This window comes from Ahaetulla prasina, chromosome 1, assembly GCF_028640845.1.
Source record: "Ahaetulla prasina isolate Xishuangbanna chromosome 1, ASM2864084v1, whole genome shotgun sequence".
Classification (NCBI taxonomy): Eukaryota; Metazoa; Chordata; class Lepidosauria; order Squamata; family Colubridae; genus Ahaetulla; species Ahaetulla prasina.
Genome location: NC_080539.1, coordinates 165283017 through 165298949, shown reverse-complemented (window position 1 = coordinate 165298949; position 15933 = coordinate 165283017). Strand labels below are relative to the sequence as shown.

General features: G+C 39.9%; 1 protein-coding gene across 5 annotated transcripts in view; it reads right to left on the bottom strand.

Annotated features, from left to right (window-relative positions):
• Positions 1–15933, bottom strand: part of SIL1 (SIL1 nucleotide exchange factor) — a 52319-nt gene that overhangs the window by 21634 nt on the left and 14752 nt on the right. For all 5 annotated transcript variants that reach the window (XM_058180484.1, XM_058180456.1, XM_058180463.1 and 2 more), the window contains 3 exons: positions 14737–14928; positions 13551–13672; positions 1881–1977 (listed from right to left, as the gene is read on the bottom strand). In XM_058180484.1, coding sequence (XP_058036467.1) covers positions 1881–1977; positions 13551–13672; positions 14737–14928 — 411 coding nt within the window. The remainder of the gene's footprint in view (positions 1–1880; positions 1978–13550; positions 13673–14736; positions 14929–15933) is intronic.

Below are 15933 nucleotides of genomic sequence, written 5' to 3'. Positions count from 1 at the left end.
CCATTGCTTTATACAAGAAAAATGTCTTAAATGTTAAGATTTTATAATGCATTTTTAATGGCATGTTATGTCTTTCTGCTGCATGCAACTCTGAGGACGGATTGTGTTGTGCCTTGTCCTCCCTCCTCTCCTCAGCCGGGCCCCTCCCATCTCCTACCGGGTCTGCTATCCGATTCAGAGTCTGATAATGAAGAGGAACGGCCTGGCATGCCTCCAGCCCCCAGCCCTGGCACCATGTCCGGACAGAATGTCAGGAATGAACAAACAAACCTCACTCCTACAGTGTGTGAGCACGAAGCCAGCCACGTGCTAGAATTGCTGGCAGCAGATCAGGAGGAAGGGAATTCACAGTGGATGGATCCCGGCTTCCGGAGATCTGAGAGGCGACGTCAGCAAAAGGAAGGGAGGGGCAGGCCTGGATAAGTGCTGAGTCATGGAGCCACACCCCATGGCCTATATAAAGGATCTGCTTTTTGGCATTCCTTGAGTCAAGCAGTCTCATCTGGTTTGCTGAAGTCACACCTTGGATTCCTGCCTGCCCTGAGAAATCTGAAAGGGATTTGGCAAAGCTGCAGAGGCTTCGTGGCCACGCTTGATACAGACTTCCCAGACCCGGCCGTCGGAAGGGGAGTGGGACACGACAGATTGGGATAAAGTTATGAATAAACAGAGATTGCAGTCAACCAACCGCTTTTTTGTCTAAAACAGATTATAAGTGTGCTCTGTGGAGACGGTTAGAACATAAACCAAACTAAACAAATACTTTTTAAAAATGTGCCTCCCACATATTTTCCAGGAGCAAAAGATGGCTTAATAAGGATTGCCTAAGCTCAAAGCCATTATATCCTGGTCCCATGTGCCTTACCTGCAACTAAAGCCTTCACTAAGAATTGTTTTCAAACTTAAGTGAGATGATCAAGTGTCAAGATGTTTCAGTGATTATCACAGAAGGAAGATTTCAACCTTCAAAGCTGTTTGGTGATTGGACTATCACAGTGATGGGTAACCTTTTCCGAACCTAGTGCCCCAAGCGCACGCGCGCACAAACCCCCAGAATGCAACTTCTGTGCGCCCCCCCGCATGCACCCCGCCCCCCCACATGAATGTGCGGGGGCCCCCCCGTGTATGTACAGCCGAGACCCAAAGACTAGTTGGCTGGTGGGAGGCACGCATACATGCACGGCAGAGCTGAGCTGGGGCGATGGCCTGCATGCCCAGAGAGAGGGTGCTGCATACCACCTCTGACACGCCTGCCAGAGGTGAAATGTAAAATTTGTTACTACCGGTTCTGTGGGCATGGCTTGGTGGGGGATAATAATGTGACTGGGTGGGTGTGGCCAACTTTTTTTTTAAATTTTAAAAGCATTTTTTCGGCCAAAGAAAAAATGCTTTTAAAAGTTAAAAAAAAAACCCTCTGATGATCATGTGGCTAAGCTGTGGGTGTGGGGGGGGGACGACAGGGATTTTTGCTACCAGTTCTCTGAACCACCCGCCGCCATCGCTACCAGATCGGGTGATCCAGTCCGAAGCAGGAGCATTTCACCCCTGACGCGTGCCATAGGTTCACCATCACAGGATTATCAGATCTGGGCTGCAAAATTCAGGTGACCACAAGACAGAAGCAAAGAAGGTTGTTGTTTCTCTGTTGACATCTACTGCCCATCCAGCCCAGTTCTGCTAGCATTAATGAGCAAAGGGGCATGACCTTTGCTGATTAGTGCTAGCACCTTTAAATGTTAGGAGAAATCTAACATTAACAATCTCATAATGTAATCTTTCCACTTTTTGCCCAGCCATTCTCATGGATATTTCCATTCCCGCATAGGCAGCTATAAACATTCCAGTAAAATATTCCGTTCTATATGTTCTCCCCCCTGTACCTTTTTCTTTACTGCCAAGGACTGATCTGTGGCCAAAATAACCAGCAATTTTTGTAAAGCACCTCCTTGAATTGCTGCAACTTGCACTCTGGGGTTGCTGGGAAGAGAGAAAATAAAAACTCATTACAGTCAAAAGCACCTCAGCATTCTTTAAACTTTACTGCAATCTGCCTTCCATAAGAAATAATTGTGTCAGGGTAAGGATTTTATTTTTTTTTAAAGGAAAACAATATATTGCAAAGCTGAAAATGGATATGAAGCCCCGGAGAGAGATCCTACTGCAAAACAGCATGCACTGGATGCCGGTTTAGCTTCACAAGTCGCCACCTGCTGGAGCAATTTGACAAGATGAGACAATACAATGTCATTTTAAGTGCAAGCTACCAATACGCAAAGTAATTCCTGCACAAATTGTTCTGTGCACAATGCAGTTGCTTTTGGGTGGCTGATGTCTGAACCAAAACAGATAATTTTGGTCCAGGTAGGAAACAAAATAAGGTCATTTGGTTCTGAATATGCCTCAAATTGCTATCCTTGCTGCCAGAAGTGTTTTTGTTTTTTTTTACTTCTACTTTACTATTTTACTTTTGAGGAGGAAAAACACAGTGATGAAACAGATAAGGGTGAGGCACGAAAGAGAAGGTGCTGGGAAGACAGGATTGAGAGTCGGGACCCTTCCCCCCCCACCTCCCCCGCCCCACCCTTAGCAGCTTCCTCCGGCTGTTGAGATAAGCCTTGTTGGAAGCTACTGAGCACAGGAGGGGAGAGAACGGGCAAACCAAATTCTTCACAGGTTTGGTTTTGGCTAATTTGCGTCCTATGGTCAGGAGCAAAAACTGACTTACAAAAGGATGCCTCTTCATTTTACCCTTACAGTGATAACCATATGAAGGCAGTGTGCCTAAAAATATTTTACAAGAGTTCTTCACTCCTCTGAAAACAGCAAAATACTTTATCCCACCAGACTTGAAATCCTAGACTTAGAAAACTTAGAACTCCGTTGCCTTCGACAAGACCTAAGTTTAACTCATAGAATCATCTATTGTAATGTCCTTCCTGTTAAAGACTGTTTCAGCTTTAATTACAATAATACAAGAGCAACCAATAGATTTAAACTTAATGTTAACCGCTTTAATCTAGATTGCAGAAAATATGACTTCTGCAACAGAATCATCAGTGCTTGGAACACTTTACCTGACTCTGTGGTCTCTTCCCATAATCCCAAAAGCTTTAACCAAAAACTTTCTACTATTGACCTCACCCCATTCCTAAGAGGACCATAAGGGGCGTGCATAAGAGCACAAACGTGCCTACAGTTCCTGTCCTATTGGTTTTTTCTTCTTCTTATATATATATGCTTATACTTCCTTATATTTCCTCATATATATGTTTATATACTATATAATATTTTTGTGTGATGCTTATATATATTGTTGTGACAAATAAATAAATAAAATAAAATAAAATAAAAGGAAGTGATTAACTCAGTGTCACCCAGAAGGGCATTGTGGGACATAATCTTCAGCTAGAGATAGTTCCAATATGAAGGAAGACAATCAGGTATGGAAATGTTTAAAGGAATGTTAGCAAAGGAAGACTTCAAGACATCAAGAGGGAGACTAAGCTGTTCAACAACAGGATTATTGACTCTGAGCGGCAAAGCTCCACATAACCAGGGCATGGCAACAATTTTGTTTCTGCTAGTCATGGCTCATCCAGAATGGTTCATCAGAAGGCAATGTGTGTTTCAGGTAACTAAAAAACTATTTTCCACTCGATGCACATCTCTACAGGAAGCGTATGCATATCAGTGGTGAAATCCAATTTTGTTTACTACCAGTTCTGTGGGCGTGGTTTGGTGGGCGTTGTGAGGCTTGGTGGGCGTAGCAGGGGAAGGATACTGCAGAATCTCCATTCCCTCCCCACTCTGGGGCCAGCCAGAGGTGGCATTTGCCGATTCTCCAAACTGCTCAAAATTTCCGCTATCGGTTCTCCAGAACCTGTCAGAACCCGCTGGATTTCACCCTTGATGCATACGCACATCTAGTAAAAACAGTTTTAGTATTTTTACAAACATGTCTAATGTGCATAAATGAAAAGAAAACTTGGTAGGTTTAGCGTGTTCCTTTACTTAAAAAAAAAAATAGTAATGCCACAATAGGATTCTAGATCTTTTAGGTATCTAAGCATTATAATGCAAAGAATCTAGTTTTTATCTTCTTCTAGGTCAGAATGGCAAAAGATCAAAACTCACATCCTTCTGGACATTATCAGGGAAAATGGCCACTATAATTTTGAGAATTGTTAGATTTCTTCCTTTTCTCCTTTTGCCGTTTCCACGTAAACTGATGTATATGTAACTCATATTCTGCTATCCTGAAACCATATTTTCTGAGCAGCTACTGGCACTAACTGTGCCTTAAAATCCTGAGCTACACTTCTCATCCTAAACTTAACTGCAAATGGGGGATTAGTAATACCAAATCCTGATTTTGCTGTGTTAGGTTAAAATGGGGAAAAATAATAAGAATAAAAATCACAATCATTCTTCGAGGATAGTAGGGCACGGATGAGAGGTCTCTATGATAGAGGTGCTTTTGCTTTTCATAATCAGTTCAGGAATAAGAGTTACTTCCACGTCCATCAACAACCAAGTCTAGACTCTCTTGGAGGCAGAAACAGCCGTATCAGTGATTTTTACCTTTCAATCTGCCCAGGGACTTCACTGGCAGGATCAATGTCAACATCCTTGCCAAACTGGAAGACATGACTATCTCTGCTGAAAACACGTTTGGCTTGTCAGTCTGAACTTCAAAATCTTAGTTCTGCCTCTGAGCTCAATTTTAGCTCTTTGATCTTGCTCGTGACTGGTAGACCTATTACAAGAATTACCTGTATTCTGTAGACAGCTATAAACAGAAATACCCTTTTTTATGTTGGTAGGATGTTGCTACAACTTATATAGCCCTCTCTATGGACTTGGCACAGTGCAGACTTGTATTTCATGTGGTTTACAATCTGAATGTAAATATGGGAAATGGCAAAGGAAAATGATGGGAATAAAGACTGACAAAAATTGTATACAATTATTTTGACTGCATGCATCTCTCATTTGTTACAAAAAGGTATTTGCTATTCCAAAGGCATCTATGAAAAGATGCCTTGTGCACGGATTTGAGGAATAATATTGTATAAACAGAAATGGACAGGAAAAGAAGACAGATGTCCAAGTTAAAAAGCAGAGTTTTCACGAGTGAGACAAACCTTTGGAAAGTTTTAGAGGAGATACAGCATGTTTGTGGGGAGCAGAATGAATGGGAAAGGACCAAGGATATAGAAACATTGAAGAGGAAGATACAGTTTCATGGTGGATTGATGGACTGGAGGATGATATTGTTAAGAATTAAAGAGACACCTTTTTCAAAAACTTTACATAAACCGCCAATGCCAGTGAAGATATAAAAGTGCATATGAAATAAAGATCAACTCTGAGCACGCCGTGAGATGCCACAATTATGCTGGCTTCTCTTCAAAGGTAACACTCTTCATTTTCATTTGGAGAAAAATGACAATAGGAATTGGGGGTGGGGGGAGCCATTTAATACAGCTAGCAGTGCCAGCTAGCACACAAAGACAATATTGCAGTAGACATATCAAGATAATAAACAATGGATGGGTATTGGAGAAAAGGTCAGCATAATCACAAACAGTAAAAGAAAAGAACCAGTGACATGATAACGTGACTGTGAAAGATCATTTTGGCTGAACCTTTGTAGGGATAACAATAACATTTATGAATAAAATGCCTTTCCTGCATTCTAAGCACGGCTCTAAACAAGGTAATATCTTCCCTTTGCTCTCTTCCCTCAGCTTCAACCCATTTTACAGGTTATTCCATTCATTTGCCTACTCAATGTCATATCTGTTGACTTTTTTTTTTAATTCAAACTCATTTTCCACATCTCCCTGGCTTTTTCTGTTACATTAACATGATGATGTATTTAAGACATTATGATCATATTTTAAGGTCAGCCTTTTCGTATCAACAAGAATAGACCTTCCCTCCATAAAACTTAAAGCATAACAAGTCCAATGCTATTCCCCTCAAAAACAACACTGGAAAAGTGGAAAGATTCCTATTGAAGATAAGGTGATAAGGATTACAATTTGCAGAAATGAATAGATTAACGTTACTAATTAAAAAGAAAGAGCAAACTGAATATTATATAATATGGGAAGCATTTTATCAATGGTTGGAGAATAAAAAGAGAGTTTGGAAATGAAGGAGACCAAAAATAAGTAGAAAATATATTAAGAGTGAGTTATACTGTAAATAAGATGAAAACTATTACTATATGTATGAAGAGAATAATGATATTTGGTGTTAATAGTGTATTATTATTGACAGATGCTAAGAAGAAAAAGGGGAATTTTACAACATTTAAATGTGTAATGTACTTAACGTATTATAAAATTAATGTTAATGTGAACGTGAAAAGATGTGATAAATGGGGGAGGAAGGGAAAAATTATACATGGTTCCAATATGGACAATTACAAGCTAGATGGAAATTAGATCAAAAAATAGGTGTTAAGCAAATTGAGGATAATTTGTTAAAACAAATGAGAGATCAAGGCCAACAGCATATTAAGAGGTTGTATAATGTATTAGTAGAAATAGACTCAGAGACTGAATTGGTTAAGGATTGTATGATTAAGTGGGCACAAAATTTTCAGCAACCAATAATGTTGGAAACTTGGGAAAGAATTTGGGTGAGGAATGTTAAATTTACACAAGCGCAAAATATGAGAGAAAATTTTTATAAGATGTTTTATAGATGGCATTTAGACCCCAAAAAATTGTCATGTATGTATCCTAATGTACAGGCTAAATGTTGGAGATGCGATTGTGAAGATGCCACTTATTACCATATATGGTGGACTTGTAAAAAAGTTAAAGCATTTTGGATTAAAGTATGGTGGATCATGCAGAATATTTTGAAAAGAAGATTAAGTTTACTGCAGTTCTTTTACTAGGAATAATTATGGATTGTACAGCTATAGAGACTAAATTGATTTTGAACTTAATAACAGCCGCAAGACTTTTGATTGCTCAATATTGGAAGAAAGAAGAATTACCTACAATTGAAGAATGGACACTTAAAGTATCAAATCTGGCAGAAATGGCAAAAATCTCTGCTTACTTGAAAGACTATACACAAGAAAAATATATTTTAGAATGGAAAATGTGGATTGATTATATTCAAAATAAGTATCAGATAAAAAAATATCAAATAGCATATGAGTAAATTTAGGAAATATTTTGTATTAGATATATTTCTGAAGGAGAGGGGAATTGAGAGTGTGACTAAGTGTGGAGAGACTAGAGATTATAATTTAGGAATTATTTTAGATTATGATTGTTAGTTTTGATACCCTGCATTTTGTTCTGGGAAGTCGGGGTGGGGGGTGGGGCGTAAGGGGGTAAGGGGGAGGGGAATTGGGGGGTTGAGGCTAGTGATGGTTAATGTACAGGGATTATTGAAGATGTATAAATATAATTAATGTAGGGTCGGGTCTGCCCAGTTGCCATTTTAGAACGGTGGGGAGGGAGAAAAGAGAGAGTAGGAGGTAGGAAAGAGGAGAAGAGGAAGGAAGAGGGGTAGAAGAGGGAGAAGGAAGGTGTAGGGTGGAGGGAGGAGAGGATGTAGATAAGAGAAGGAGAGGAAGGTCTGGAAAGTAAAAGAAGGTAAAAGAGGGAAGAGTGTTAAAAAGTGGGGTGGTGACTGGACAGGCCCGACTAATTGTATATAACTGTACATTGAATGAGTTGTTCAACATGATCGTAAAAATAAAACTTTTTTATGGGAAAAAAAAAGATGTGATAAATGAGGAACGATGTAGCACAGAGATGTATGTACCCAAACAACACATTGCAGAAGGAAAGATGGAATGTTTTATATTTGTTTGTTTTTTAATAAAAAAAAATATTTTAAAAAATTATAAATGGGTCAAACCCACCTCAAACCCAACCTACCCATAACATTTATTTCCTGGCTTTCCCCTACAGAAATTGAAGGTGACCACAGGAGGGTTCCAGGACCCAGAATTTGCTGAGCTTCGTGAAGGTTGCTGCATCTTGTGCCTTTAGACATAACTTTGATGGGCCAGACAAGTCATGCTGACTTCAGTTAGAATACAAAGAAAGGCTTCACTCTATGGGGCTTTTTCACATAGAAAAAAACCGGGAAGGATAATAAGAGAGCTATATCAAATTATGCATGGTCTAGAGATTTTTTCCCCCCTTCCTTTTTCACGCTACAGAAAGCACAAATCACTCAATGAAGCTGAATAGCGAACGATTCAGAATCAACAAAAGCAATAACTTATTCTCAGAGCACCGAGTCGATTACAGAATCCGCTTCCACAGCTAAGTGATGGCAACTAAGGTGGCTGGCTTTAAAGGTTTGATTACACGCATCTATGCAGCGTAAAAGGCTTACCAACGGCAGTCAGAAAAGACTACCTAGTATCCAAGACATTATGTTCCTCAATATAATTGCGGGGGGGGGGGGAACATGAAGCAGAAAACTGCTCCCCTTCTAGCTTCCTTTCATCCTATGATGAACCGTTTTGCTGTATCCAATTGGTCCTTGAATCGATCTAGCACAGCTCCTCTTCTATTTTTATGCCCTTTCCCTTGTACCTTACTGCCTTCAAAAGCCCGTGGTTTCCTCACCACCACCAACTCAAAAGGGGAACTTTTCTTTTACAAGAATGATACACAAAGAAAGTATCGCTGGTGTCATTCAATCCATGACCTGTTTTAAGAGAGAGATGGCAATTACTGCTTTTGACCAACCCCTTGACCTTCTGGAGTGACCAGCTTAATTCAGCATGGCTACCTTCTCATCCCCCCCAGCCCGGGGCGTGTGTGTGTGTGTGTGTGTGTGTGTGTGTGTGTGTGTGTGTGTGTGTATGTGTGATGCAACTTCTTTGCAAGGCGGCTCCTATTGTTCCCTACCAGGCGTGATTCCCTTCTCTGAGAAGGACCCGCCCCCAGCAACAGTTGTCATGGTGATTACACTCCAATGTTGGTTGGAAGAGAAGGCCGTGGATGCCAGTTCGTGGATGCCAGTTCGGTTCTCGCAGCTGCTACCAAAGTGGCAGCTTTTAATGAATATTGGCAAGGCGGCTGGCAGCCCCTGTTAATTTTTTGCTGGCTCTTGTCAGGCCCTGATTTATGCCAAATTAAAGAGTGCCATGGAAAGTTGGTAAATATGCACAGAAGAGTAAATATTGCCTAAAAGCATGAACTTATATACATGAAGGTAAAGTTTCTCTGGGAATCCCCTTTTTCAGGTAATTAATTATACCGTAGGCACCCTGCCCATACTTTCTTGGGAAAAAATCAAGGCCAAACATGAACGGAGTTCATAAGGATAAAAATAATTGTTTATGTTCATAACTTTGCTTTACAAAGGGAAATTCAAGAGAAAACCAAGAAGATCTGAACGAAAATGAAAATTCTAACAAAATTTTTTTTAAAAACCAACACTGTATGTAAATTTATTTTAGAAAGTGAGTTCAATTTCCATATTTTTCACAGGAAACTAAAAGATGGCACAATTAAGTAGTACCGTTGGTACAGTAAAAGTTAAATGAGCAAGATAAAGGACACAAGTTAAGTTTTTGAAAAAAAAAAAATCTAAAGGACAGCTGTCTGAAATAAAGGGTTGTCTTTTATTTGATTTCCCCCACATTTCTGGCTTTGCAGAAAGGATGGAGGGCGAGAGGGGCCTGGTTCTGGATGAGCGGCCAGCATGCACACCCACCGCCCACTTAAATGGAGTTTGCACAAGTGAGGATGTGTGTTCGCATGCACTCGCCAGCCGTTTCCATGACCTGGTTGCAAACCCCTCATGGCCCATTAGTGGGCTGCAGCCCACAGGTTGGGGACCCCCTGCTTTATAATAAAGCATGTAGGGTCACTAATTATCTATCAAAGTTCTTGTAAGAGAGGAATGAAAAGAAGCCACAGGGGAAGCAGTTTTCATATACGTTCCCCAGAAATTATATTGTCATTTCTGACAGCCGCTGATAGCCTTATCCTGTACTGATGTGTATAATGAAAACTTTAAAGCCAGACACGTTGGTTTCCATCATTTTGCTGTGAAAGTGGATTCTGTAATCCATGGATTATAACGATGGTTTAGACATCTGAAAGAACAAAGCTTGGAAGGATTCCTCTTGCTTGTGGCATTGAGAAATACAGGCAGTCATTGACTTACGGCCACAATTGAGCATAAAATTTATGTTGCTAAGTGAGAAATTTGTTAAGTGAGTTTTGCCCCATTTTACGACTTTTCTTGCCACATTTGTTAAGCGAATCACTGCAGTTGTTAAGTTAGTAACATGGTTATTAAGTGAATCTGGCTTCCCCATTGACTTGGCTTGTCAGAACATCGCAAAAGGTGATCACATGACCCCGGGACACTGCAATGGTCACAAATATGAACCAGTTGTCAAGCCTCTGAATGTAAATCACATGACTATGGGGATGCTGCAAGTAAGCCTGAAAAACGGTCGTCAGTCTCTTTTTCCAGTGCCGTTGTAACTTCGGACGGTCACTAAATGAACTGTTGCAAGTCGAGGACTACCTGTAGTGTCGGTAACCTGGACCAATGAGAACTGATTCCCAAATTTTCCACTGAATGAATTTCCAAGGCCATTAATACCCCCAGGTAGCCATGAAAGACAACCATGTGAACTGGCCAAGCATATAGCATGTAATTACTGCTTCTGTGGGAGTGACTTTTTTCAAGAGTATGACTCTGAATTAGAAACAGAATGTATGTCTGCAATGATTAAGGAACCCTTAGGGAAAGTCATTCCTGACTTTCACTATCTATCGATTTGAGGATTCAGGAAACATATGACCAACAAAATAAGGCAGAAGATGGTTCTGCTTTTTGTAGAACAGAACAGAACATTCTCTTCATTCTGGATGGACTGCAATCACCTGAAATTAATATTATCTTTTTGTTCTTAAAGAAACAGAAGATTTCAGCACAGCTATATTCTTATTTTGCAAATGCCTGCAGGGAGACCTTCTTGCTTCTAACAACAAGCATACAGCTTTTGCCTATCCTTTACAGAAATATGCTGAATTATAAAAGGTTTTAATTTGAACAGGTACATTTCAGATGTTGTTACATTTTAACCTATGCCAACCTGAAAACATTTGAAAAAATGGCTGAATGAACAGAAGAGAATAGTTATTATTTGACATAGACAATAGATATCGGTTCACACATTATGAAACCTGTTACTTGGTGTGAATCCAGTTTTTTTTTCCAAACACTGCTATACATGGCATTCAATTCTTCTGTTTTGGGATTCTGCAGTTTATATCTTACAACTGACGTGCATTTAGGCAATTTCTACATAGCCCATTAAATCAATAAAGTGCAAGTTTCCGTACACTGTCAGCTCTAAATTTCTCTATTGATTTTCTTTTGTTTAAGGCACTTAAAATGCCAGCAGGTAAGATGGTGTTTGCCAACACAGTGCACTAATCAAGTCCCAGGTCAAAACACAGAATGAATTCTGAAATGAATACTTTGGAATATATCTGACAACATAATGGATTGGAAGTGTTCCAACTGACTTTTTAAAAACTTAATTTTGCTAATCTGCAACATAATACAAGATAGCCTTCTAAAATATGACTTTATAGGAAGGCATAGACAAACTAGCAAACAATGAAGTTTATAAAGATAGTTTAGATGTTCACATGACATACCCAATGGCTATCTATACACAGTAACATTTAACCATGCCACAAAAGGTGGGGCTGGGTTAAGCAATTAACCCAGTGATGTTCATGGACAAGCTTCAGTATTCACATCTAATGGCACTTTAAAATCTTAATGGCATCCTAAAGATGAGAGACGAAAGCAATGGTTCAAAATTTTGCTTTGAGAAGAGATCGGAAAGATACCCAGGTCAGACTGAAAGATACCTATGATAGGCTCCCGGGCCGCGGGCCAAATGCATAATGTGCTGGCCATGCCCACACTCAGTTTAGCGAAGTGGGGGTGGAAAGTCCTGATATGTCATGTGACACCGCTGTGACGATGTGAGTTTGACACCCCTGGACTAATACAAACTTCTTAAACCGTTTATCTGACTACGACTGATAAGGACAAGACAGACTTAGAATCTAATGATGAAAATCCAAGGGGGGTGGGGGTGGGGATTGCAAGCTTGCAAATCACCTTTTCTTAAATAATGAATACCAAGGTGAGTTTTGGGCCTTCAGGGCATTCTGAATTTTGATGGGTTTGGTTATAATTTCAGAGAGCATCTATTCCTCTTTATATGCTATGCTTCTGACACTAGAATCCTTTCAGCAAAGATGCTTTAAAATCTAATTACCAGCTAATTCCCCAAAGTTTGTATGCTCCAGCTCTTGTTTTTTTGTTGCATGAAGCAGCACTCTGATAACCTCACCTGGCTGTGTCAAGGGGGGCAGCAATCTGCTATGTGAAAGCCACATTTCAGCAGGTGGGTAAATTGTTTTCCAAATTCCAAAAGAGGTTAAAAACTGCCATCTACAGCTGCTTAGCAACTGCAGGGTATTTTTTACTGTACTCACTTCAGGATCAATCAGTTGTGACAACAGGAGCCACGTACAGCATTGCCACGAAGATCTGGAACTGTGAAATTGTATTGGTGGTACAGGTAGTCCTGTACCACAATTGAACCCAACATTTCTGTTGCTAAGAGAGACAGTTGTTAAAGAGGGTTTTGCCCCATTTTACGATGTTTTTTCCCCACAGATGTTAAGTGAATCACTCCAGTTGATAAATTAGTAACATGGTTGTTAAGTGACCCTGCCTTCCCCATTGACTTTGCTTGTCAGAAGGTCGCAAAAGGTAATCGCATGACCCTGGAGACACTGTCATAAATAGGAGTTAGTTGCCAAGCTAATGCAGTCTGTTATTAACAGCAGCTGCTTGCAATTACTGCAGGCTCGAGTCCCACCAGGCCCAAGGTTGACTCAGCCTTCCATCCTTTATAAGGTAGATAAAATGAGGACCCAGATTGTTGGGGGGGCAATAAGTTGACTTTGTATATAAATATACAAATAGGATGAAGACTATTGCTAACATAGTGTAAGCCGCCTTGAGTCTTCGGAGAAGGGCGGGATATAAATTCCAAAAAAAAAAAAGGGGGGGGTCTGAATTTTGATCACATGACCATGGGGATGCTGCAATAGTTGTAGGTGCGAAAAACGGTCATGTCACTTTTTTCAATGCCGTTGTAACTTAGAACAATCACTAAATGAATTGTTGTAAATCAAGAACTACTATGTTTCCCCAAAAATAAGACCCAAACAGAAAATAAACCCTAGCATGTTTTTTCAGGATCCTCATAATATAAGTCCTATCCCAAAAATAAGCCCCAGTTAAGATTGTCAGCCAGACGGACGCATTTAGTCCCATATTTTCCAAAAAATAAGCCAAAATGCATCTTTTGGAGCAAAAATTAATATAAGACCCGGTTTTATTTTGGGGGAAACACAGTACCTGTACTGACACCTTCTTTGGGTTACTCCTTTTTTACCCAGATTCCTAAAGCAATAGGTATACATCAAGGTGCTCACCTGGACAGTGCAGCTCCCAATACAAAAGAGGCATATTCCTTCATCAGTGGTTCACTGCTGTTTAGCCCATTAATCAAAAGTTGCAGCCCACCAAGGGAAAGCAGATCTTTCGCATTATCCACCTATGATAGATACAGTTCCACATTCAGGTGAGTACTACATTAAAACAGTCATATACAGAGATAAATCAACGCACGCATTCTGGAAGCTAAATGATGAAGAGGCTTTAAAATCAACTACAAAACCTCTTGACTCAAATCAAATAACGCTGCTGCCGCTTTGGGCCCAGCCTCTTTGCAATGTTTTATGATGTTGGGAAAGGTCACGCATTCTGCCAATATGTTTTTTTTATAGAGAGAATATTCCTTGAGTAGAATTCCACCCACGGTCTCTTGGGATCCAACCCTACTGTTATTTAGTTATAATCAGCCCTGGAGGGATTAATTGAAAATTCAGTTACTGTCATTAGCTTGCAAACTTCCTGTACAAACAATGTAGTTTACTAGAAGGAAGAAAGCTAAAGTTCGTATTTCTTTAGAATACATCCCAGGGAATCTGGTGAGTTAAATGGTATTCTAAGTATGACTTAATTAATAAGGTTAGGGAGTTTTTAAAAAAACACTTGGGAAGCAGTAATAAGCAGATTAGAAACTCCTCAGCCAGTACAAATGATGCGGAATGAGAATTTAGAACATTGATCGTAAAATGACTAAGCTGACATGGGATGTGGTTAAGAGAAAGAGTTAATGTTAGCCTTGATGAATTGGGGAAAGCCTTTGTAAAAGAAAAGTCCTGTAGTACTCTAATTCAAATCATGCACGATTCAGAATTTGAACAAATGAGTTCAGGTTCTTTATTCAGGAAGGGCAAATTCATTAACACCCATTTCTACAGATGTAGAATGGTAGCTCTGTGGATAGAATGCAGTATCGCAAGCAAACTGCTCACTGCCAGAAGTTCGATCCTGACCGGCTCAAGGTTGACTCAGCCTTTCATCCTTCCGAGACGGTGAAATCAGGACCCAGATTATTGAGGGGAATATGCTGACATTTGTAAACAGCTCAGAAAATGCTGTGAATACTGCTATTGCTAAGTCCTATTCCACAAAACATGTAGTCATGTAAATGTCAATTCCTGGAATGTCCCCAACAACTGCTAGTGTGTTGTTTTTTTAAAAAAAATCTACCTGATGGACATAGTACTCCAGATCGGAAAGTGCTGTGATCTTCTCCTCAAGCGTTGAAGCTGAGTTGTTGAATTTGTTGATTAATTTAAGCATAATTTCAAGGTCTGTTTCCAGCTGCAAATTGAGCTCTCTGAATTCTTCCTTTAGCTTTTCGATGGGACGGAATCTACGTCGGATGTCTTCCCGATGAGTCTAGAAAATGGGGGCAGCAAACGAAAAGACTATAAAGCCAAAAGTAAACTTGTAGACATTCATGACTGTTTCTCCAAACAAACCAGGGGTGAAATCCAACAGGTACTGACAGGGCCTGGAGAACCGGTGGTGGAAATTTTGAGTAGTTTGAAGAACCGGCAAATACCATCTCTGGCTGGTCTAAGAGTGGGGTGGAAATGGAGATTTAGCAATATCCTTCCCCTGCCACACCCACCAAGCCATGCCCTGCCCACCAAGCCACCCCCACAGAATCGGTAGTAAAAAAATTGGATTTCACCACTGAAACAACTGCTACTTCTTAGTTCCACATAAACAACATCTATTACTTTGTGGCCAGATACAGGAATAAATAAATATCCCTTAATAATTCCAATCTACTGTTTTTTTAAGATTCCTGTTCTCATTCTAGGGCTGTTTCTTTCTAGAAACCGGGATAGGGATGGGGAAAGAGAAAGAAAACAACCCTCTGGATTTTAATGAATCCATTTCTACTTGATGCCTGTTTTGCCTGTTTTTTTGCTTTCTACCGGTATCAATCACCCGCTCAATGTCAACTGATATATGCCCTGAACCAATGCATTCATAAAGCAAAGAATCAGGCCCCTAGTTTGAAACATCTACGTACTAGAATGAGGAAGAGATTGAACAAAGTGAAAAACACATGAAAAAGATTCTGCAATGTTAGAACACAATTTAAGTCACAATGTGGTCTTTCAGCTGCTCATCTGCTACACTCTCAGGTGCTTTTTGTTAGGTAGGCAATGAGCTGATGCTCAAATGTCTTTATTAAAAAACTGGAACATCTGCTGCAATTGTCTGGGAACTGCCCGAGTTTTTAATTAAAAAAAAAAATCAAAATCATTTCCATCTGAATCCTGTAAGTAAAAAATAGATGGATACACATTTTGACGAATATTAAATTAGCTTCCTTACCTGCTCTCATGCATGGATCCTCACAAAAGCATTAGAAAATAAAAGAAGAAA